Genomic DNA, 24,846 nt, shown 5'->3' with positions numbered 1-24,846 from the left:
ATTCATGAAGCTAAAAGTAAAACACATTTAGATATCAATAATCGTTCGTCGGAAATGATGTTGAATTTGATTTTCTTAAACAAAATCTTGAATTTAAATATATATTGTGGTGATAATTTGATTTTAAATATGTTAATTTGTATTTTCAAATATAATTCTTTTATGGAGGTATGATTTTAGATACGGCTAGTTGAGCGAAGTTCTATTTCATATAGCGATATTTGCATATAATTTTCTTTAAATCACTTAATAAAGATGTCAATGTATAGGCATCACAATGGAATCAATATAGAGCACAAAAATGTTCTTAATGTATACGTGCATTTCTTTGCACAGTGGGCGAATGAAAATAAAGAAAAGTGAAGAAATTACAAAGTACTAAGAAAATCGACCATGTAGGTGTGTCTAATTTAAACCGATGTTCCTTTTATATTTTCATCAACCTGCAATGAGTGAACTCGAATTTATAAGTCGGATCGATCTGGAAATACAATTTTTTTTATCAGCAAAGAGAATGCATTTATAAAGAGGATAAAGGGTACAAGAGGTAATCAACCCTCACAAAAATCATAAGACTCACATCCAGAACATACAACTTATAGTTCTGCAATAAAACACGTATCATTTTACAAACTTCACATTCCATTTGTAAAATAGATCTAATTTTACTGAGTATTTTGGATAGATGTAAAAAGGGTGGGCATTTCTTATATAAATGACATCCAAATTAAGCATCTAATTAATTTACAATCCACCTAGTGTCAAGCCAATTTAAGAGCAATATGAACAATAGTAAGTTCAAATGAAGCTTCATCTCCTTGGCCATCAGAGCCAATTAATAAGCCATGTTCCTTGACAATTAATCTTTGATAGCATTGCCTGCTCTCATACTATCAAGATTTGGTTTCCAACAACCATCAACGTTAAAATCAAGTTTCACCCAATTCTCCTAACTGCTTCTTCAGCTTACAACATATTCGATGGGAAGGCCCCAAAACTCAAGATTCTGTAGTAAAAATTCGTATATATGCTTTTGGTAACAAGCTTTCTTTCCCAGTTTCCCATTAGTCCATTACCTTGTTATTCCTCCAGCACCAAGACCATCCTAAAATAGATAAATAAAATAAAATAAAAATGGTACGTTAAAATAGATGATTTGAGCAAGGCATCATATAACTTGTCATCAAAGAATCAATTCAAGTACATCTATCAGACGTGATAAAATTATGATCCAATAGCTAGGCATCTTGAACATAATAAAAGTTCCCTGCAGTGAGATAAATCATGCAAAGAAGATAAACTCAAAAAGATCTAATAATGCTTCCCTATATTTTTTAAAATTGCTTTCTATCTTTTAAAAAATTAAAATTACTTTCTATAGTTTTTTATTTTATTTAATTAGCAAATAACTCTTTCAATACAAAAGAAACCATTCCACTTATGGTTTTGTACAGCAAAATAAAGTCAAGTGAAAGTGTGAAACTATGTTGTGCATGGACCACGAGGGAGACTAGGTCCAGATTATAACCAACCCACTAGAAAACACGCTTCTATATTTTTACTTGTTTTGAATTCTAACTTTGCACAAACCAAATTTTGTATTTTGGGGCTAAAAGTTAACAGAAGCATGTCGGAAATGGGCAAATGCATTTTCTGTAAGCTATATGAAAAATGATAAGTATTTGTTCTCATATTCTTATTTTAAAAAAGAAACATTTTAAAATATATATATTTATATAAACTCACAACTCTAACTTTAATCATATAAAATATATTTTTAACGTTTTTATTTTTTACTAACTAATAAAATAAAATAAAAGTGTTTTAATATTAAAATTAATTATAAAAATAATCACACAAATAATATTAATTAAAAATATAACATCTTATCATTTAACATAGAAAACATAACAAATAGAATATAACTTGTCTACATTTAAGTCTAACATAAGAAAGTAAGAAAAATATAAAACATAATATTTTGACAAAAAGGAAAACAAAACTTATGAAACATATAGTAAATAAAAGTCGCATGTTTATACTCTCAAACATTTGTCATTTTAAAAATATATTATTATATAATATATTTTCATTTAAAATTTAATATATTTAATAATAAATGTGACTATAAAATATGGTGGGTATTAAAATATTTGGACCAACGGATCATTCTTTAAAAAATTACAAACAAATATTGATGCTTATATTCTTATTTAGTAAATAATTCTCCTTTTGGTGGATAACTTTTACATGTAACCATCAAGTGAAAATCCAATTGCCAACCTCAAACTTGGCTTTTGCTTTCTACACTCTTTCCAAAATGTTTTTTAATCTTCCGAAATGGTTATCCTGAAAGCCAAAAAATGAGTGGCATTATGGAAGGTAATTTTACATTCTAAAACGGACATTCTAGAAAGAGAAAAGAAATGCAGAAGTAACATGAGATGAGAAGTGCAAGAAGCAATAGCCTCCAAACTTTTGCCCCAAACAGATATACATCAAGGGGTCCAAGTTTTTGGACCTCCAATAACCTATGAAGTCCAGGTCCCAATAAAAGAAATGTCCAAGTACAGATGTTTTGGTCCATTTCCCATGTTGACAATAGTAAGGTAGGTTTTGTTTGAATAAAATTTTTAAGAAAATATTTTAGAAAGAGTGCAGGAAGCAACATGAGAGTGCAAGAACACTCTCAATTAGTTAAATTTAGTTTACGTATAAATTAATTTATAGGAACACCCTCAATTAGTTGAATTTAGTTTATATATAAATTAATTTGTAGGAACACTCTCAATTAGTTTTTCTAAAAGATTATTTTAACTTGATTTTAATTTATGAAAAAATTGTTTTACTTTTTATTCTTATTTTATTTTACAATGAGTAATTATTGAAAAATTATCCAAATAAATTCGTAATGTTATACATTTACCTTTTAGACATTTGACAAAAAAAAATAATCTTTTTTCACGGTTTATTCAATTTAGTAGTGCACCTGACCTAACAGAAAAAGAGGGTAGGCCCTGAGCCCAAGTCTTTTTAGCCGTTAGGCAATGAAAGAAAGGAAAATGGGCTGCATTAACAAGCCATTTCCATCTTGGACCACGTTAATCCAACAATATAACATGCATCAAAATAAGGATAATTTTTATGACTTCCCATGCTCAAATATTACATAATGTTCAGAAGGCTAAATTAATGATATTAGAAGACCTAAATTAATAATTTAATCTAAAAAAATTCAACTTTAAGTCTGTAATTATAATATTCATTTGTAAATATTATATTTTTTCACGTGTTGGTAATCATTTATAAAAGTAATTTATCAACAAAATAAATTATATTTACCACTAATATAATACGAGTTCTAAATTGATTCTAATATTCAAAGTCAATATAAGAAATATCAAACCCAATGATACATTTGAAAGTTTTAACCTCACATGAAGGAAACTATACATTTTTTCCTCCTCTCGTCGATCCATTCATAAATATTAAATTATTTTATAAAAGTTTCACATTTTAATTTAGGAAAATATTCATTTCGAACCACTATTCTTTAGTAACTATTATCGTTATTTGTTTGAAATATTGAGGACAAAATAAAAAAATTACAAAAAAAAAAGAAATACAACATATAAAAAACAAAACAATGAAAACGTTAGTGAATAATAAATAAATTAAAAAAGACAAAAGAAAAAGTTTCATGTAAAAATCATAGTAAAAGAACTGAATTCAGAACTGTACATAGAAATAGACAGATAGATAATGTATTTTTGCATGACAGATCATCCAATAACAATTAATATATATAACTAGTTATATTTCTTAAAGACTCATTTAATTAATGTTATGTTAAGGAATAATTTAATAACAAAAAGTAAAATTAAATGACTAATTTGATATAGCGTGTATGTTTAGAAAAATAATTTAATAAGTTTATAAATAGATGAAAAGTATATATAATACATAGTTACATATATACTTTAATGATGAAAATGAATTGCTTAAAAAATAATGAAAATGAATATAACTGAATTGGTGTCAATTAGAATGAGAGAGATATCATGATAATTTCAAAATTCTGGTATTATCCTTTAAACTCTAAACTATACACATGATCATAAATTTAATTTACTAAAATGTAATAATAAATAATCACCAAAAACATTAATCATACATGCATGATTACTTCTGCATTTTAGAAATAAACTTGCATAATACAAATTTTCTTTCTGCTCGATAAACACTGGGACCAGTCTGGCAATAGAATGAGAAAAAATGAAACAGGCTGTTACTAAAGAAGAAGTAACCTTGAAAAATCAAATAGGAACATGATTTGTCAATTACTAAATTTGTCTCTTACTGGGAACTAGTTTACACTTGCACAAATTCAAGAGTGGTGGAACATTCAACACAACAGTCACCATCTTCTTCGACTAATAATAATAAGAGCATGCGTAGCGTGAGTGCCAAGTGCAATGTCCACCGTCTCACACACCCTTGTGTATGCCTTGCACGTTTTTGTAATTAAGGCAAGCAAGAGACACATAATTAATAATATTTTCAATAATACTAAAACAATAAAACAATTTGAATCATTACTTGTTAATTATACGCATTGCAGTTAATTACTACTTCTTTTCAATTGTGTACCAAACTAAGGACCTAGTCTAAAGTACGTATATATGTGGGAAAAAAGTACACTGATGGTGAAATCTATATATAAGTGAAACGAATGAGGAGAGAGTTTTTAATTTGACGAAGAACTCCTAATGTTTTATTTTCTCATAAAACGTCTAATTTTGTATTTGGACTAGTAAGAATGGGAAATTAAAATTCTGAGCTGGCAGCTAGCTAGTTACGGAAGTTAGAGTGCGGAGGTGAGTAGTGGGCATTGCAATCGCACGCACGTGGAACGATGTAGAAGACTCATTGAATTGAGTTGAAGGCAATGCAGTAGTAATATAAGCCGTCAGTGAAGACCACGTGTCCACCAACCTCGCTGACCACGAAACTGAATCTAACAGAAAAAAACACACACTGAACAGAACAAACCCAAGTGGTCCTGTCTCACCCTCTCAATCTCATCACAACATCTTCTGGACGCAACACTTTCCTTCTAGACCCCCATTTCCAAATTCCACTATTGTCCCTCCTATACACGTTCCAGTTATATTCTAATTAACTATTTAGATCTATAATGAAACTAGTTTAACTTTTTAAAACTAGTTTAAAATCGATTACTAAATAGTTTATTTTAAAATTAATTTTTTTAATCTTTTGAATTAATTTGACTATTTTGATATAAAATCAACCGGTTAGAATAGTTCAAAATCAATTCAATTTAATTTTTTTATCCAACTAGTTTTTACATATTCCAAATAACTACCAAGAACTTTCATTCTTAAATAAGGTTTTCAATTCTCTTTCAAGTTAATATTCCAATTTTTATCTTTTATATAATATTCGGACTATTCTCATCTCAAATCCGTGCTATAATTATATTCATCGCATATGCATGCGCTTATTAACCATACTTAATTCCATTAATAAGTTTATGCAAACCACTTGGTGAAATTAATAACGACTTAATTTGTTGCACGACACGTTATTGACTGTTTGTGTTATACGCTTCTAGAATGAGAGTATTGTACATCCACATAAGTAATGCGTCGCTGAATTATGTATCAAATTGTTTTTAATCACATATTTTCTCAAATAAGATTATTAAACTAGAGTATTGACTCTTTTTTTTTTAATAATAGTATTGACTTTTTAGTGATTGTAACGTGTAACATTTTTCCAGGGTGAAGATTTAAAAGTAAAATATACTTTAAGTTGTACAGTTTTTTTTTTTTTTTGAAAAAGTTGTACAGTTTATTATAGTCAAAGTGTTAATACAAACATATATATAAATAGTTATATATAAATATGTAATTATTTTTTTATCGGCATAATTAAAAGTTTAACCACGTTATTTAGTTTTCATGGTCATTGATAATATATTTACCACAAAATCAACAAATTTAAAATCGCCATTGGTATATCGATAATAGTAAATTATTAATTGTGAGCTTGCTCCTATATATCTATTAGAGAGGCCTTTTAACATTAGCCTTCAGTGATAGTAAATAAAACTTCATGTAGCGTAGACAAATCATATACTTTCACTAACTAAGTTTCAACTCAGCCATTAATTAGCCTCTTTTATTGTTATCATGTACAAATACACAATGCAGGTTATATTTCCCCACGTTATAAACAAGTCAACTATGGCAATGAGGCGGGTCGAGTATGGGTATTGTCTCCACAATCCTTTATTTCGACTCTTCAACATATTTTCATACCCGTACCCGATACTTGACGGGTTTGAGTTTATTGTCCCATCCCCGTACCCGTCGGGTATCGGGTATCCCCAACCCCGTTCCACACACCATTTAGAAAAATATTTTTTTTTGTAAAAAAATATTAAAAATTTGATTTTAGAAAAAAATAAATTGATTGTTGAACATTTATTTTTAACTACTTATATATCAATAAATTTATTATAACGTGTGTGTCTACATAAATAGTTAAGAAAATAATATTAAATTATGTAAAAATTTTAAAATAAAATTAACTAGTAATAAAAATTATATGCCTTTTGATTAAATTATGCAAAAAATTTAAAGATTTTAAGTGGCGGGACGGGTTCGGGTTCGGGATCGGGACGGGTCTAGTAATCCCATACCCGTACTCGTACCCAACTTTTGGTTATCGGAGAAAACCCGAACCCGAACCCGAACCCATACCTGATCAACTCGGATATTACCCGTCAAAGTCGGGACGGATTCGGGTGGATACCCACGAGTACGGGTTTTCTTGCCATGTCTAAAATCAACCCCTATTCCATTCTTTTAAATTAGAATACCCGCCCATGAAATTATTAACTAGCATGTATGAGATCAAATAATGTTTTGAGAAAAAAAAATCTTATTTTTGTTTTTATCTTTAGCAGAAAAAAATATTGTTGAACTCGATCTATTAGTGATTCTTCATTTGTATGCCATGTTTAGCACAATTTGAAGTCACGTGTGTGACTTAATTAAATTGTTTAGAAGTTTAAATTTGAGTATTGGATATATATATAGACTATATTAAGAGAGGAATATTCATTTTTTACATACACTTACCGTCTTTACTAAAAGTTAGTTATTATTTTAAGTTTCAACGGTGGATACTTATTTTTTTATTAACCAATGTTAGTTTGTTATAAATAATAATTTTTTGTTGTATGATTATTTCCCATTAAAAAAATAACTATATCCACTAATTAAAAAATGAAGTACACACTGTAAAATAAAAATAAAAGATAAAATATGTTTGAGGTTACTGTAAAATTTTAAAATTATTATTTTCATTCTTATAAACTTCTTTATTAAGTTGTTGTTTTTGTAAAAGTAAAACTATTATTTTTATTCTCATAAACATATTTTCATTTATGATTTTGTTTTTTTTTTAATTTTATTTCTTCTATTTTAGAAAATCTATAATTTTGCTCTCATCCTCATTTTTGCATATATTTTTTTCTTGTCTTATTTTGGTCCAATTAAAATTTAAATTTAATATATTCTCTTAAGATATCATAAAGATAATTTAATTAACTAAAATATAAAAAAAGTATGCAAAATTTAAAATTAAACAAAAATTACAAAATTTTAAAACAAGGAGAATAAAAATAAAAGAAAAAACATAAAAAAACAAAATCACAGATTAAGAATTATTGAAGGACCAAGGTTTAAATTTAGCCAAAATATACTACAGACATGTTAACTCATTAGAATTATACAAGACATAAGAAAATATTATATTGAAACTAATACTATCTTTTAAGTTTGTAGACTGTTGTATCATTCCAGTAGAAAATCAATGGACATAAGATTCCTAAAGACATAAGTTTTTAAATTTCGCTCATCGCATAGTTCATTGTTGAAGAAGATTCCTAAAGACTTTATGAAATAAATAAACTATGAGATATCCAAGAAAGTTGAAAAATAATTGTCTAGAGGAGACAAACAAATCGTTTAAACTATGATATTGCTACTATAATTTTATTTTTCCGACATTTTCATTTTGAGGTCTTATGTCTGAATCATTAATTTATAGTAGCAACTAGCATGCCTGAGATTTTTTTTTTATTATTATCTCTTAATGCTTCACTCTTTAATTGCTGATATTTTGACGGAATGACACGCACCAAAAGTCAATAGATGGAGATGCAATCATGCAAGTTATCTCTCTCTCTCTCTCTCTCTCTCTCTCTCTCTATATATATATATATATATATATATATATATTATGTATTGCACATGAGGAATTTCTTTATTTATTTTTTATATATTAAAAGAGAGGAAGGAAATCTACTTTGAAGAAAAGAAAGCATTAAAGTTATTTTTAAATTTTAAAGCTGCATCAATTAAACTACATATATTACGGTGGACACATATACTAGGAACTTGAATTACATTAAAAAAAAATATTAAGCATGAAAATGTACCGAATTTTCCTAAATAGTAATAAAAATTTATGTACATATAAAAATATTTCTGTAATTATTATATTTTGATAGATTAGGATTGGCACTGTTATATGTAATTAAAGACCAGGAAAAAGAGGATAAGTACGAACATATAAAAATATTATATAAGGAACTTGGGTACTAGAGGATAAGTGGCAATTGATTGGATGCATGTACTACCAATTGCGTAATGCATTCCATTGACTGATAATTGTCCCCACTTGCACCTGGCCATTGATGAGACTACTAATTAACCTTCTTGCGATTTTTTTATTTGCCAATCCAACAATAGTAATATTTTTTTAAAATTTTATTACACCAACAACAATATTTTACATCTATTCCTTTCTTGGATTGCAAAATGTTTTCACTATTGTACGTGATTGAATACAATGAAAACCAGTATTTTAATTGGCGATATAAAGTTAGAATCCATCTATGCCACAGATATAAGTAGATCAATTGGCGATAGTTGGATTTAAATATATATATATATATATATATATATATATATATATATATATATATATGTTATGTTATTTAGCACGGATTAATTATTTTTAAATTGTATGTGTTACGAATAAAATAGTAATAGAAAAAAATACTTCAAATAGGAAAATGTTTCATTTTTAAGAGGACATTTGTTTCAATGTTAATATTGTATTTTCAGGAATTAATTTTTTAAAAATATTTTATTAATAACTAGTATCTTAAGAACATGTTTGGTTGATATTTAATAATTTAAAAATTCATAAAAAATTGAAAAATAAAAAATAAATGTAGAAGAATGAAGTAAAGATAAAAGTAATGGTAATAAATTATAGGTTTTTTTCCTTCTAATTTAGTATATTTTTTTATTCTTAATCCTTGTAAAATTATTTTTTATTTTTAATTCTTATAAATTATATATTTTTTATTTTTCATCCTCCTGACTCTTTAGATAATATTTTTTTTCATGTCTAAAACACTATCTAAAATGCTTTAAAGGACTAAGAACAAAAAAAAAATAATTAACAAGGATTAAAAATAAAAAAATAATTTTACAACAACTAAAAACTAAAATTACAAAATTATAAGGATAAAAAATATATTTAAATTTAAATTATATTTTCATGAAAATATAAATATCCATCTTTATCATTTTTTTGAATAATAGAAATAAAAAAATATAAGTATTTTACATTCTTGAAAAAAATGTTTTTCCAAAACTTTGAACCAAAAATAAGAATGTGATATTGTTCTCAAATTTCACCTTTGTACGAACAATTTTTTGATAGTATTTTAGAACAAAGACAATCGAAGAGCACTTATCCAAAGATACATTTTCTCAAGGATAAGAATAGACGAATTTGGTAACAAATTTTTGGTAAAATCAAATGATGATACGAATTTAATGAGTAAATAATATTTTAAAAATGAATGCAAATGACACATAATTTGTTAAATAAATTATTATAAAATTTCTCAAGATATTTTATTCTGATAAATAAAGACTTTTCACGCTATTTATGGCGTCAATTTCTCTCAACACAATAGCCGTCCAGATTCAGTGGGGGCCGCATTCGCAACGCAACCATGCCAAATTGGGCATTAACAAAAACAAAATATCTTTTGCAACAAACACTCTCATCTAATTTACGTTAATGAACAAACCAAAACCAAATCCTTGACAACATTAAACAAAAATAAACTTATCTTAAAAACCCCCTTGTCATTCACATAATCTTCCGAGGACAGAACCGTCATTTCATCCTCCCTTCCCTGGTGGCTTAGCCATTCCCCCTCTCATAAACAACACAGAAGACAGATTCTGGGAAAATCTCCTAAGCACGAAGCTCTCTCTCTCCTTCTTATTTTCACTTTCTCTCTCCTGCTTCCATTTCAAAGCGTATTTGACTCCCTCACCTTCAATTCCAGGGTCCCCTTTTGTAAATTCTTATTTATTTAGGGTTCTTTTCTTCAACTCCCCTTCATAAAAAAATTTCTGTATATAATATACATCACCCTTTCCAATACAAAGTAAAAAAAAAAAAAATTAAATCCCCGAATTCTTCAATCAATTTCCATTTCCATTTCCATTTTCAATTCTTTCATTTTCTCTCTGTACGGACTTAGGGAAATACTTTTCCTTTGTTTGAGGTGAGTCTTCCCTTTTCTCAATTTGGGTGCCCCCAAAATAATTCCAATTCTTTTTTTCTTAGATTTCCTAAAGGGTATCAGAAAAACTGTGACTTCACCACCATTTATTCCGTTTCGTTCAAGTTCGGGATTGAAAAATCCGAAAAAGTGAAAACCCTAATTTGTGATTTCGTGACCCCTTTCTCATGGCGGTTTCTACGATAGCCTTGTACGCGAGTCCACCCAGCGGCGTGTGTTCCACGTCGCACCAGATCAACTGCCACGCTGGCTACGACTTCGAATTGGGGTCGCGATCTTCGTCGCCGGCGGGGTCGACGGCGCCGCCGTCGACCTCGCAGAAGCCAGTGATGGGCGGGCTCTCGTGCCTGTTTTCGTCGCCGGCGCCTCCGCGGAAGCATGCGCCGCAGCTCTCGTCGAACTTTTCCGGCGAGGAGGACGAGATGAAGGAGCTGAGCAGTTCCTTCTCGTATTCTCCGAGCAAATTCGCTGGTTCTTCGTGGAAGAGGGATCAGAGTCCCGTGTCGGTGTTTCATGGTCCTGTTTCGTGTAGCAGTAGTGGTAGAAGTTCCACGGGTTCGACCCCTATTAGAAGTTTCAGGGGTGGGACCAGTGGTTTGTTTGATGGGTTTGTGAGGAATGCGTTGGGGTCTTCATGTTTGGACTATGACTTAGATGCGGGTGATTCTTCTGCTATGGTTGATGAGTTGACCTTCAATTTGGAGGACAATTTCGTGGAGGGTGGGTTTCACTTTGAGCCATATGCTAAAAAGTTGCTTCTTGGGGCGCAAATGAGGCACAAGATCTTCTGTGAGGAGTTTGTTATCAAGGCCTTTTGTGAAGCTGAGAAAGCACACAGAGGGCAGGTAGATTCATAGAATTTTGAAACTAACTTTATTTCGTGTGTTTTGGATTTGGAAGGTGTGATCTTGATGTGTTGTTGTGTTTTTTTTTTTGTGTGTGTGCAGATGCGAGCAAGTGGGGATCCTTACTTGCAGCATTGTTTGGAGACTGCTGTGTTGCTGGCTTTGATTGGTGCCAATTCCACTGTTGTGGCGGCGGGGCTCTTGCATGACTCGCTGGATGATGCTTTTCTGACTTATGATTATATAGTTGGGGTGTTTGGCACTGGTGTTGCTGATTTGGTTGAAGGGGTGAGGAACTTGTCTGTTGTTGATTGATGAATGTGTGTTGTTTAGGATATTGGAAATTGATGCTTGTGATTTGCACGTTAATGATTAACATTTGAATGAGCGTCAAATATTGAAGTTATTAACTGACATTTACTGTTCAGATCTAGTGTTAGATGCTATGGCCAAGTGTAATTTGGCTGCTGGAACTTTTTCAAAATTTAATGAGCATTGACCTTGGAGAAAATATAGTTCTGCATGTGTGTGCGTGTGCCTTTGTCGTTGAATGTTTTGGATGGGGTTAGATGTACAAAGTAGTTTTGATTGACACTTGCTTGGGTTCAACTCACCATAATGGTCTCAGGTCATAATGTACAAAGCAGTTTTGTTGATGTAGTTAGAATGTTGTCTTATAAGTGACAGCATAATAATAACTTAATAAAACTCATTCTTTGCATAGACATAAGTTGGAGGGTGAGTTCTTTTCTTTTATTGCTAAAGCATACCACAATTGCCTGTGGTTGCTATGTTTAAGTGTAAAATGCAAGAAATGGATCTTGTAAGAATCTGCTTCCTGGAGCTGTAGGCTATTCATCATATGTTTATTGTTATTAACATATGGAAGCAATGACAATACTAATTCAATAGATTTGTGCTGTAATTTATATTTACTTAGTTTTCTATAATGCTTTATTATCTCTTGTGCTTTGGTTGCTGAAATTTGATTTCCATTTTTATAGGAATCTACTATAATACCCATTGATGTCTTTACATACACATTTCTGATTTTTTGAATTAGTTTTGCCCTTTGTCCCTTCCAATATTCTAACTAATGGTTGTATGGCATTTTAGGTTTCTAAACTGAGTCACTTAAGCAAGCTGGCTCGAGAAAATAATACGGCTAGCAAGTCAGTTGAAGCAGACCGCTTGCATACTATGTTCCTTGGCATGGCAGATGCAAGAGCTGTCCTCGTTAAATTGGCAGATCGGTTGCATAATATGATGACACTAGATGCATTGCCAGGGGCCAAGCAACAGAGGTTTGCAAAGGAGACTTTGGAGATTTTTGCACCTTTGGCCAATCGCTTGGGAATTTCTACTTGGAAGGAACAATTAGAAAATTTGTGTTTTAAGCATCTCAACCCAAGCCAGCATGAGGAGCTTTCATCCAAGCTTGTGGAATCGTACGATGATGCAATGATTACTTCTGCAATAGAGAGATTAGAGCAAGCACTTAAAGATGAAGGCATTTCTTATAATGTCATTTCTGGGCGACATAAGAGCTTGTATAGCATTTATTGCAAAATGTTAAAGTATGCTATACCTTTCCTTCTTTTTCTTCTAGTTGCTAAATTTTTTAATTTATCTTTCTTATGTTCCATTTGGGTTTTTTACCTGACGTGCTGAACTGTAATGTTTGTACACTTCCAATTTCTCAATTATTCATGTCTCTATGCAGGAAGAAACTTACCATAGATGATATCCATGACATTTATGGGCTGCGCTTGATTGTTGACAAGGAAGAAGACTGTTACAAGGCCTTGACAGTAGTTCATCGATTGTGGTCTGAGGTGCCTGGAAAGCTGAAAGATTACATATGTCGTCCCAAGTTCAATGGGTATGTTGTGGCTCAGTTGTAGTGGTGTACACTTTCAAGTGACCATATCTATATCATCTGATTATGTTTTCATAATTCGCAGATATCAATCTCTGCATACTGTGGTGATGGGTGAAGGCAAGGTTCCCCTTGAAGTACAAATTCGGACCAAAGATATGCATTTGCAAGCAGATTTTGGATTTGCTGCTCATTGGAGATACAAGGAAGATGATTGTCAGCATTCTTCGTTTGTGCTTCAGATGGTTGAGTGGGCTCGATGGGTTGTCACCTGGCAGTGTGAAGCAATGAGTAGAGATTGTTCATCTGTTGGATATGCTGATTCAGTCAAGCCCCCATGCAAGTTCCCTTCACATGCTGAGGATTGCCCATATTCTTACAAGCCTGATTGTGGTCAGAATGGCCCTGTGTTTGTTATCATGATTGAGAATGATAAGGTTTGTGCCAGTAATTATTATGTAATATTCAATTTCATGTTTTCAAGTCTTCCACTTCAACCCATACTTTGATTCTTAAAACTCATGCAAGAATTCAATTTAAATACCGACTAGTGATCTTCAAGTGGTAATATGTAACATACTTTGGAATTGATGCTTTTTTTATTGTTGTGTGCAATGGTATGTATAGTCTAAAAAATGTGGAAAGTAGAGCATGCACTGTCATTTTGTGCAACCAAGGTTGTTTTGTGTCATTAGCATCTTATCACATTTGAACGTTTGTATTAATTATGCTTGTGTTTGAATGCATGTGCAGATGTCTGTCCAAGAATTCAGTGCAAACTCAACAGTATTGGATTTGTTGAAAAGATCTGGGAGAGCAAGCTCTAGGTTGACAACATATAGGTTCCCATTGAAGGAAGAGTTGAGGCCAAGGCTGAATCATAAACCCGTTAGTGATCCCAATAGCAAGTTGAAGATGGGAGATGTGATTGAACTTACACCAGCCATACCTGACAAGTCTCTTACAGAATATAGGGAAGAAATCCAGCGTATGTATGATCGCGGGCTAACTGTGTCAAGCATGGGAACCGCCGCAAGCACCATGGCTGGCTCAAGAAGTTGACCCGTGCTTTTGGATTTCACTTCCATTCCAACATGAAATTATTTAGTGACTGTTATGTATATAGAAATATTTGTACAGAACAACTGTGTTACTACTTTGAACTTGGCTAACTTGATTCAATTATGTGCTGAATGATTGATTTTATGTAGTTGATCCAATGGTCCTGATAAATTATTTACATCCCACCCACTTTGGTTCTGGAGTTCTAGTTTTATCCTGAGTCTTGCCGTCGTCAAATAGTTTTATCTATAATGTGGGATGATGTCAGAGGAACAAATTATCAAACATAAGGTGTTGTTTATATTCCATTTGTGCTTTATGGTAGGGTTGTACTTCCAAGGAACTTGTCAGCAAAGAGCAATAGAATCAGTTGAGATTTTTGAAACGAGTGAGTTTAGCTGTATTTGTGAAGTTTGTTGAGCAGATTCTAGTCATGTAAATGCAGAATGGCTTTATTAAAATGTGGAAGTGAAGTGTTAAAATTGTTAATTGAAAAATTAATTTTGGCACATATATTTTATTGGGGTTATACTAATCACTGCACTTTCGGTTCGAGGAAAGTAGTGGGCATAGGAGAATGAAAGATTATAAAATTTGGATTTATGAAGTAGATTGTCTTGGTTTTTTTATTTTTTTTACCATTATTCATTACAGTAATTGTATAAATACATCTTTACCATGATTTCTAATGCATTCCAACTTGAATTTTAAATTTTCTGAAATTGATTCCTTTTTACAGATTATTGTATCAATCACCTAATATTAGATTATTAGTAGTAAGTAGTGGTACAGCGTACACACTTTCTCTTTCACAATGAAAGAAGTCAAATTATAAAAGAATACACGTCGTTGATAGCGTATAGAGAGCGGCAGCTACACTGACGGTTAATTTTACCAAATGTGATGTTAAGCCAAGTTCCAAACGCACATGTATAACAATCCAATTAGTTTTGGAAATTTCTTTCGTATTAAATTCAAATTGGACCAGTTTTAATTGCAATAGTACACAATTCAGGTTTTCTATAGACGAATTTAGTTGAATCTTTTGTAAGTTATGCTTTTAAACTTGAGCTATATTTTGTCAGATTTTATTTTAGCGATTCCATTTTAAAAGGCAAAAGAGAACAAATACACAAACAAATATCTTCTTGGTGGTGGGGCCAGTCTGCAAATTTATTAATAGCCTAATGAACTCTACGAAGTACACTAAAGATCATGAACTAAAAAACATAAACAAGTTTATAGATTTTGTCACTAGCATGGCAATCATACAAGTTTACTGATTAAGGTAGAAGTAACTTGTGATATCAGGGATTTAAATCCTGAAGTGTCTACTCTGGAGATAATCCTGTGTAGATTCCTAATAAAAAAATAAAACAAAAAAGATGTGTTATACTAAAGTAAAAAGGCTTTTCAGTCATAATAGCCTAAACATTGATTATATAGATTTTTTAAAATTTTACTTCGGAAACCAGTGCCATCTTAGTGCCAGTTGTGTATTTTTTTTTTTTTTGTTAACCAAACTCTATTGTACATTATTAAGATAAAATTTTGACAGAAGAATAACACTAAAAAAATAAATAACTATATCTAGTTTTATCTTCAAATAAATCCTTTTGGCATTTAAGCTAATAGCAGGGAGTGGTTAATGTGTCCTGACCAAGTGAAAAAGGAAAGCCAGGCCAAGCTATACTCTTGGACAATGGTATGGCTGTGCAATAGTGCATGTTTGATTTTTTTAAGAGAATCAACCTAAACCAAATTGAATATTTTTTATTGATCAGTTTGGATTTCCTTTTCCAAAAATCAGCAAACATTAGCTTATTCGCTTAATGGAAGATTAATTTCTGCTTAACAAATTGAAGTGTGTTGCTGGGTTGTACACCAGCTAGTTAGGGGCAACTGACGTCAGTTTTTGACATTTTATTTGAAAAAGAAAAACACTTGCAACAACAAATCTACACTTTTAATCTACATATAAATATCAAAAAGGACAAATTATGATAAAACTTTGTCAGTTATAATAAATAAACTATAAAAGATAAATGACTAAAATTTCAAATTAATATTAAATGATCAAGGAATACATGCCATATATTTTGTTTTTGACAGAAAATAGATGCCATATCAGAACATTCTTATTCTGGTATGAAATAAAATTCAATATTTCAAACCAGAACATTATTATTGATAAATGATGATAAATAGGAGTACTTATTTGGGGAGTGGTTGGAAGAAGCTTCACTTAACACTTAACCGTGCATGAAAAGTAAACTTAACATCATCAGTCAATTGTAGAGTTGCTCTCATGCTATGAATGCACCAGCACTTGTGAATATTTATTTCTAGCACATCAATGATGTAGCGATACCAAAGCTCTAGAAACGGAATAATCTAACTCGAGGTTCATAGTCATCCACGCCTTTAGATTTCAAAAGTGACTTCACAAACTTTGCGTCCTTCGGATGTATGGATGTAGATGAATTGATTTATTAAATTTTTTTTTTGAGATTGACTTTTTAAATAATTGATCAAGTTTATTTGTTTAATTAAATAAATAAACTCAAAATATTGAGCTTGATCATTTAAATGGACTAAACTAAGTTTTATAAACACAACATTAACTGTTTGTGACTAAATCATTTATTTAATTAAATTGATGGTTTGGATTTTACCAGCCTTTGTTATTTATGTATTCATTATGAAAATATGTAGAATTTTGTCGAGTGCATTAAAAATTAATTTTGAGGTTTATCTTTAGTAGTACTCAAGAAGTTATGAATTTTTATTTACTAAACTATGAAAAAGTAAAATATAACTGTTTAATTCCACCTACAACATGTTGAGAGCAAATATTTCTATTTATAGATTATTGTCTAATATTAAATTGATAAAATGTCACAAAAAAATAATTAAGTTATAAATGAGATCAATAAATTGAGTTTAAGTTTTATTTTTTTGTAACAAGTCAAAATCAAGCTTTGATTTAGGCTTGCTTAGATAAATGAGTAAAGTTTTGTAACCAAAATAAATGAGTAAAGTGTAAACAATATTGTTTTTACAAAAAGAGTGAATGTTATAAGCACGACACTCTAACTCATCGATCTAATAGGTCAATTATGTTATAAAATAATTAATGTTGTTATATATAATACTAAATTTTTTAATGTATATTTAATACACATGTAAATTTACATAATAAATTTTGTCATAATTAATTTTGATCTAATAATTAATTTATTTACATATATAAATTAATTCGTAAAACATATTTTTTAAAAATTAAATTAATTTGTAAAACATATTCTTTAAAAATTAAAAAAAAAATCGTATAGACCCATACAAATTGACAATTCATAATAACCTTAGGGATTCTTAATTTGTATCAGCTTTATGGAAAGATAATATTGGAATTTTACATGTTGTGCACAGAGCACTTGCCTAAGTTGTAGCAAACCACTTCATGGACCCAACAATAAAAAAAAAAAAAATGAAAAGCGGCAGGTATATATCCATTAGCTATGAGTTGGCCCAGATCATTTCAATTCGTGGATAAGGGCCTTGGTTGGGCTTGCTGATTTAAATGTTAAGAATAAATAATTAATACCGGACACTGCTACTACTACTACATAACACAATTCCTGAAGTTGTTCGTAGAAGACACAAGACTTATTGTGCGAGGCCGAAGTGTGACCTGGAATCTCAAAGCTTCCAGATTCAATTGCATATGATTTATGATGAGTTCAAATTTCTTCATTCTCTCTTATTTGTGAATTATTCTTTATAATTAATTTTTTTTAACAATCTTTTATTATATATATATCTTTCTCATATCTTCTTTTAATTATGTATCTATTGCTTAGTTTATTAGGCTTTTATAATCGAATCGGCGGTAGCTACCTAACGTTCATATGATAAGTACTACTAAACAAATTAAAAAGGTACTCCATAAGTGTTTTTGTGTGTGTGTGATATATATTCTTCTCTTATCAAAATGTCGAAATCATAACTTAAAAACTGCTTTCTAATATTATTACGTTAATAAATATAAATGCATCATAGAGACAAAAAATAAAGAGGACATAGTGATGATCCCATGCTCTATCTCCAAAAGAATTCTTGAACCGAGGCTTGCCAATAAAGAACAAGCATAAGCATAACGAGAATCCCCGCCAAACCCCAAGAAGAGCTTCCAATTCTGAGCACCCACGAAGGCTCAGGAGATGGTAGAAATGAACAAGCTCTTGGTGATGGTGATGAAGAGGTTGTTCTTATGGCAATTATGAGTCCAGCAAGAACCATAGGCAGAACAAACCCACCAGAGCTCCATTTTGACTCATAGTACCTCCTATCACTCTTTGAATTGGCATATAAGGGAGACAACACCACTGCTGAGACTAGAGCCAGCACCATGCCCAGTGATCTTTGAGAAGAGGAACCATAAGCATAGGTGGTGGTGGTGGTGGCCATTTTTTGGAGGTGAAGCAATTAATTAAGAGTTTGTTTTTATGTTGTGTGTGATCAAAGTTTTAACTTAAGAGGCAATTATTTATAGTGGGGTGATGAGTGATGGGCTAAGGAATCTATATGAGATTGGATGATGGAAGTGATGGACAAACAGCCGGCCATAAAGTGAGCAGGATTAAAGAATGGCCAAAAAAGATTAAAAGGTGAAAAGGATGGTAGAGAAACCAGACTCTGGGGTACGGAAGCAAGGTATATTTCTTTGCTATCTTTTTTGTGTTCATATTGTTTGTCCTCAAATGCTAACAAAAAAGTTCTTATTAAAGTGAATTTTTTTTATTGGATCATATAAAAATTATATCATTCATAACTTTTCTTTTTTATATTTTCTTATGATTTTTATAATAAATAATTATTCTTTTTAGTTTCTTAAAGTATTAATTAATAAGACGTTAATTTGTTTTGTGTTCTTGAAGTATCTATAGCTGTAAGCAATGATTTTTAGCTTGGAGTAAGCAATGATTTTCAGCTTTGACAATGGAGAGTAGCTGTAATCAAAGTGACATGCATCATTAACAGCAATACTTTGCGTTACTTTTTGACAGTGTTGTCAGAAAGAGGAACATTGGTTTATTATTTATCATTAGATCAAGCTTAATCAAAAAGAGAGGAAGAAAGCATGCTCGGAAAAACGGTAAACTGAGCAAAATTTTCGGGAGACCTCCTTTTGTTTTGGGTCTTTTTAATCAAGTAAATTACACATGATCAATTTTTTTTTTATAATTAGAATTTATAACAAATAAATATTTTTAATATATAACTGTATTATATAAATTATATTTTAAATTTAAAGTAAATAATTTAAATTATAATATAAGATTATTTTAATCATTGATATTTTTTAAAGAAAAATATTAAAATTAAATTTAAGAGGAAAAAAAAAGATAATTTGAAATGATTGAGAAAAGATTATTTTTTATCCAATTATAAAAACTAAACGGGTCTGATCCCTCTTCAGTAATTAGAGAGGTCCATTAAGAGAGATAAATCTATGAAGTCTGTGAGACCCCCCACCACCCATAGCTCTTCAGTAAATGAAGATAATAGTTTTTCATGGAAAACATCCCTCAAAAAGAAAAAAAAAAAAACAACAGTTGAGAATTTTTTTTTATGGAAAATGTTGAGAGTCTTTAATTAAAAGTTATTATAGTTACAATTTATAATATAAGAGTTGAGAATGGAATTATAAACCAGATTCAATATCAGTTTGCAAACCAAAAAGAATTGCCGCCCATAACTTTGCTTCAATTATTGCGCAAAGGGATGATCTTGGACGTAACATGTGCAAGTTACTAGGATTTGTTTTTAATACCTAGGACATATCATATACCTTGAAATTATAGGAACAGGCAGAGAAGGAGGAAAAGAGAGACCAAGCTCAGAATTATAAAATATAATACCGATTTATTGTATGTAATGGTGTTCTACAAAAAAGCAGTAATTTCTATTTACAATGGTACTAGACTCCTAATCTTAATAAAATAAGGAAACAAATCATGAAATATACTGAAATACGAAAATCATTCCTAAAGGATCATGTAACAACAGCAATAACAACAGAAGTCTTTCCGACTGGAAGGGATCATGTAAGATACTGTAAAATATTTTAAGATAACAATAATGATAATATGAAATATTTTATAGATATTCTAGTGATATTTTTGTTGTACGTGCCTTTTGTTCTAATATTCATGTTAGACGGTGGCCAAATGCTGAGTATGTTGTTGTCAACATGGATGGCTCAAGACATCCATTACCTCTGACAACAGTTTATCATAAATTGCAACCAATAAATGCTTCTCCTTATACCATATTTTTTGTAAGTTTCTTTTCATTGAAATAAACTATTATATTGTTGATCATGAAAAAATCCCTACCATTTGGTATTGTTATACATTCGGTATAGCAGTGGGGATTATTTTATTTGAAAGTAGCATAACGCTATTCCTTTTTTATACCTTTGGTATCCAGTAGGATACATTCTAGTGGAAATGTCACTTTACTGGTAGAATGATTATGACTATTTCGATTTTATAATTAATTAATTTACATTGATGACTATGAATGGGGAGCTGGCATCCATGAATATGTTGTTTTGATCAAACTTGCTTGAATTTTCTTCTCAACAAGCAGAGGTGCCATTTGTGAAGTATAAATTGCTTTTGATAAAGAAGCCTATGACAAGTCTACGATTTTGTTTTTGGTGGTGCATTAATAAGAGTAATAATGAATTATTGATTCACCTTCTTTTAGTTTTTTTTATCTGTAAGAATCAAAAACTGGTAATAAAAAATTTACAATAGTTCACACATCCTACTCAATCAACTAAGCTATCCTGTGCTAGTTGAATATTTGAGTGCATATATCTCAATAAATATTAATAAATGATTCAGCTTGTGGAAGTGCTGCTTATGGCAATTGTCTTCTTTTTTGTAGATCTGACTTGAGTAAAGATCAGATGATGATAGTAGATCATTCCATCAAGACGAAAAAAATACTGTTTTGGGGTGGTATTGTCTTGGTTCAATGTCAGTTGGGGTACTTGGCTATGCAGTTTTGAGGTACAATATTATTTTTTTGGGTGGTTAGACTGTTAAGAGACATAGAGTTGAATTAAGGTTAACTCTGATATGTTCTTGTGCATGTGATGTTGCTTCTAGACTAAAAATCTTGTATTACTTCCGCGTCTTTGTAAATCCTACGTTAAAAAGTAAAAACTGATGCTAGTATGTCATAACCAGGTATGTAGTCAGTCAGCCTGGTTTGTTTGGTGAGACTCATGCTCTTTCATTGGCAAATATTAGGGTTTATTGATTTGAGAAAATGTTTTTTTAATTTTAAATATAAAAAATGTCATTTATTTTATTTCGATTCTTATTTTTAAATGATTGTATAAAAAACAGTAAAAATAATAAAAAAATTTATTTCTCATATAAATTTTTAAAAATAAAATAATAATGTGATGATATATTTATGATTAAAAGTGAAAATAAAATATTTTTCAATTTAAAGTAGGTCCAGAAATAGTTGTTGATTGATGCGTATCCTATGTGGATCAACAAGAGGGTAATTAGATAAACAAACTAATTTGTTTATGTAATAAATATAACTACTAAATATATTAAATAAAAAATTGGTTCTTAACTTTAATTAATAATGTTTATTTAATTAAAATAAACTAAAAAAAACTATAGAAAATTATAAATTATTTTAGTAAGCTCAAATAAATTACAGAGTTTTTTTTTTCATATATCTCGATCTAACTTCAGATTTGTAACTGAAAAAACAACAGATGCTAAACTCTGAAACAGCACTATCTTCTTACCAGTTATCAATCATTACAAAGCACACAAACAACTGATGAAATAATTTGCACCTCTCTTTATGTTACAAAAAGTTCTATAATCAAGAATTTGACATGGTGGAGAAATTTGGCAAGGAAGAGTTTTAAGAACTTTGAATACCTATGCTACCTTTCCCCCTCCCAACGAATTTGTTTACTGTTCACCAGAACTTGTTGGACATAAACTTGTACCGAATTCCAAGTTATGGTTCATCATCATGTTGAGCTCTGATCATTCCCATCCAGCTTCCACAAAGAACAGAAAGAAACACTTTGTCCCTTCCACCATAGTCCAACACTTCTATTGTCATCTTCCACTTTCATCTCCCAGTTACTTTCATACTTCCTCAGCAAAGCTCTACCTCCATCTATTGCATCTTCTCCAAATACTTCCTCCACAAACCCTGCTTCTTTCATTCTCTCACACCATTTCTCCTTCCCTTCATTCGTCTCGCGCTGGTTTGTCAATGCCTTCGCAGCCTCACCTTCCATCACTCTCCTCTCCTCGCTCTCCCTGCCTTTGAATGCAGAGCTCGTTGAGTCCAAAAACCTCCACAAGTACTCCACCCTCCGAGAGAATCCAGTGGCGAAATCCCCACAACAATTGCAACAACACCCCAGGTTGTTGTCACTTAGTATCACCCCTTTGGGCTCCATGTTCCTCAACACTGTCAGAAACTTACTCCTTTCATCTGGGGCATTGTGATTTAACTGATGCAACCTAAACTGTGCACACACAACAAAGATTTCATCCGGGGAGGCGTCAACACTTTGAGCATTCAGTGAATGCAATGGGCAATTATCTAGCTTGTTTATCTGCAAATTAACATTCATTGACTGAGCAAAACCAAGGAGTCTAGAAGAGAAGTTATCACCAGGAGGACCAATACAAAATGGGGTGTCATTTTCAGTGGAGGAAGAAGCAGTGACCACGGTGAGGCGAACCAATGGAGGAGGTCCACCAGCTCTGCGACTCAACGCCTCAAGAAACGTTGGCCATTGCATGCCATGAGAGACTCCAATGTCAAGGATGTGAAGGGTGCGTGAATTATCAGTGTCTTCCCCAAGAACTTGAAGAATGGAAGCATTTGCTATGTTGTTAGGAAAGGAAAACCAAGGGCTAACTTCATAGAACTTGAGTAGTGTCTTTTGGAAGAACCGTGGCTCAGCAGACGCAAAAGTTATAGACCCTGAAGAGGTAGAAGTTGGAGAAGAAGATAAGTGTTGTGTCAGTGCTTTGAGACCATGTGCTGCAAGCCTGTGGTTAGCATCACCAGTTGGTGATGCTAACTCATGGAGAACATACAAGAGGTGTTGCACACGGTTCAGATTTCCACCAGTTATGGCTGCAGCACAAGGGTTCAACAACTGTTCTGCCCACCTCCCATCCTTATTGTTGCAGTTATTTCCATTGGCCTTAGCTCCACCTTTCTTGTTCCCACCAGATTTTCTAACTGTTGCTGTTGTTGTTGTTGTCGCTTCTGCATCTCCGTTATCTGCTTCATTGTTCCTGGGCTTGCTCTTGATTTTCTTGTGCTTGTGGTTTTGTGGTGGTTTGGGACTTGACTCATCAGTGGCACTTCTTTTCTTGGGCAAATCAGAAAGTGGTAGGTTGTTAGAGTCACAAGTCTCAAGGGGTGTTGTGATGGTAACAATGTTGGTGGCATTAGGGGAACTGGTATTGGTATCAGTTTGGTAGTTGCTAGCTATGTCTTGTTCCCACAACTGATACTCTTGGATGTCACTAGAGTTGTATGGATAATCTAAGAATGGTGGAAAGTAAGACACAGAACCTTCAAACCAGTCCAGACTGTGATCTGGTGTTGGGTTTGGTTCCATGATCATTGTAATGGAAGGAAATGTTGTGAGATAATGAGCAAAGATTCAAAAGGGTTTGAACTTTGAAGGGCTTAGTAGTGTTGGATCGTTGACCAAATGGGAGGAGGAGGGTAGAACATATCAACCAGAAACTCAATTTCATTGGTTTTTCCCTAAGAATTTTAAAATAAGGCATGGTGTAGTGATGCTTCTTAGTGGTGACAAATGAGGGAATTTTCTAATTGTTTGCGTGCTGTTCGTTTGGAAGATGTGATGTTTTATTGAGGTTTAATATTTGTTGCCTAGGCAACTAGGAGACGATAATGTCTCTTGTTTATGCTGGGTGGTTAACTTGTTCCTTTGTATTATATTGGAGATTGAAATCTGCTTACTGTTTAAGATTTAATTGAGGAATTTCAATGAGGGTTTGAGGATTGTGATAGGTTCCTTCAAAACTCAGGCCGGCACACACTGTTTGACTAATTGAAAATTCCTGAAAAGTTTCTATCTGGCAAGGTCTTCGCAACTTTTTGTGCTGTATTTTGTTGTTAATGGGTTTGTTTTCCTTTTTTAAATCATTTTTTCCAGAGTAAGGAAACGCGTGTATAATATGAAGTTAATTAAAAATTCCATTTTTTCCTTATGATTCAAACTTGTTTTAATT

General features: G+C 31.5%; 3 protein-coding genes across 3 annotated transcripts; 1 reads left to right on the top strand and 2 right to left on the bottom strand.

Moving 5' to 3' along the window:
- Window positions 1-10,288: 10,288 nt before the first annotated feature.
- Window positions 10,289-14,711, top strand: LOC114418179 (probable GTP diphosphokinase RSH2, chloroplastic). Its single transcript, XM_028383400.1, has 6 exons — window positions 10,289-11,556; window positions 11,659-11,844; window positions 12,673-13,133; window positions 13,280-13,438; window positions 13,521-13,872; window positions 14,189-14,711. Exons 1-6 carry the CDS (start codon window positions 10,879-10,881, stop codon window positions 14,495-14,497), a joined length of 2,145 nt encoding a protein of 714 aa, XP_028239201.1. The 5' UTR covers window positions 10,289-10,878; the 3' UTR covers window positions 14,498-14,711.
- A 3,789-nt stretch (window positions 14,712-18,500) lies between these two features.
- LOC114418540 lies at window positions 18,501-19,034 on the bottom strand. The gene has a single exon (XM_028383952.1). The coding sequence runs from the start codon at window positions 18,965-18,967 to the stop codon at window positions 18,599-18,601; it is 369 nt and encodes a 122-aa protein (XP_028239753.1). The 5' UTR covers window positions 18,968-19,034; the 3' UTR covers window positions 18,501-18,598.
- A 3,283-nt stretch (window positions 19,035-22,317) lies between these two features.
- Window positions 22,318-24,538, bottom strand: LOC114418178 (nodulation-signaling pathway 1 protein-like). Its single transcript, XM_028383399.1, has one exon. The coding sequence runs from the start codon at window positions 24,207-24,209 to the stop codon at window positions 22,581-22,583; it is 1,629 nt and encodes a 542-aa protein (XP_028239200.1). The 5' UTR covers window positions 24,210-24,538; the 3' UTR covers window positions 22,318-22,580.
- Between the last annotated feature and the right edge of the window lie 308 nt (window positions 24,539-24,846).

The sequence above is a fragment of the Glycine soja genome, chromosome 7 (genome assembly GCF_004193775.1).
Source record: "Glycine soja cultivar W05 chromosome 7, ASM419377v2, whole genome shotgun sequence".
Classification (NCBI taxonomy): Eukaryota; Viridiplantae; Streptophyta; class Magnoliopsida; order Fabales; family Fabaceae; genus Glycine; species Glycine soja.
This window is presented reverse-complemented; position numbering and strand designations above follow the sequence as displayed.

Bases quoted from the DNA above. Each gene is read 5' to 3' on its own strand.
- LOC114418179 (XM_028383400.1), top strand. From the start codon at position 10,879: ATGGCGGTTTCTACGATAGCCTTGTACGCGAGTCCACCCAGCGGCGTG. The intron at 11,557-11,658 runs GTAGATTCATAG...GTGTGTGTGCAG, and splicing joins AGAAAGCACACAGAGGGCAG to ATGCGAGCAAGTGGGGATCC. The intron at 11,845-12,672 runs GTGAGGAACTTG...ATGGCATTTTAG, and splicing joins TTGCTGATTTGGTTGAAGGG to GTTTCTAAACTGAGTCACTT.
- LOC114418540 (XM_028383952.1), bottom strand. From the start codon at position 18,967: ATGGCCACCACCACCACCACCTATGCTTATGGTTCCTCTTCTCAAAGA.
- LOC114418178 (XM_028383399.1), bottom strand. From the start codon at position 24,209: ATGATCATGGAACCAAACCCAACACCAGATCACAGTCTGGACTGGTTT.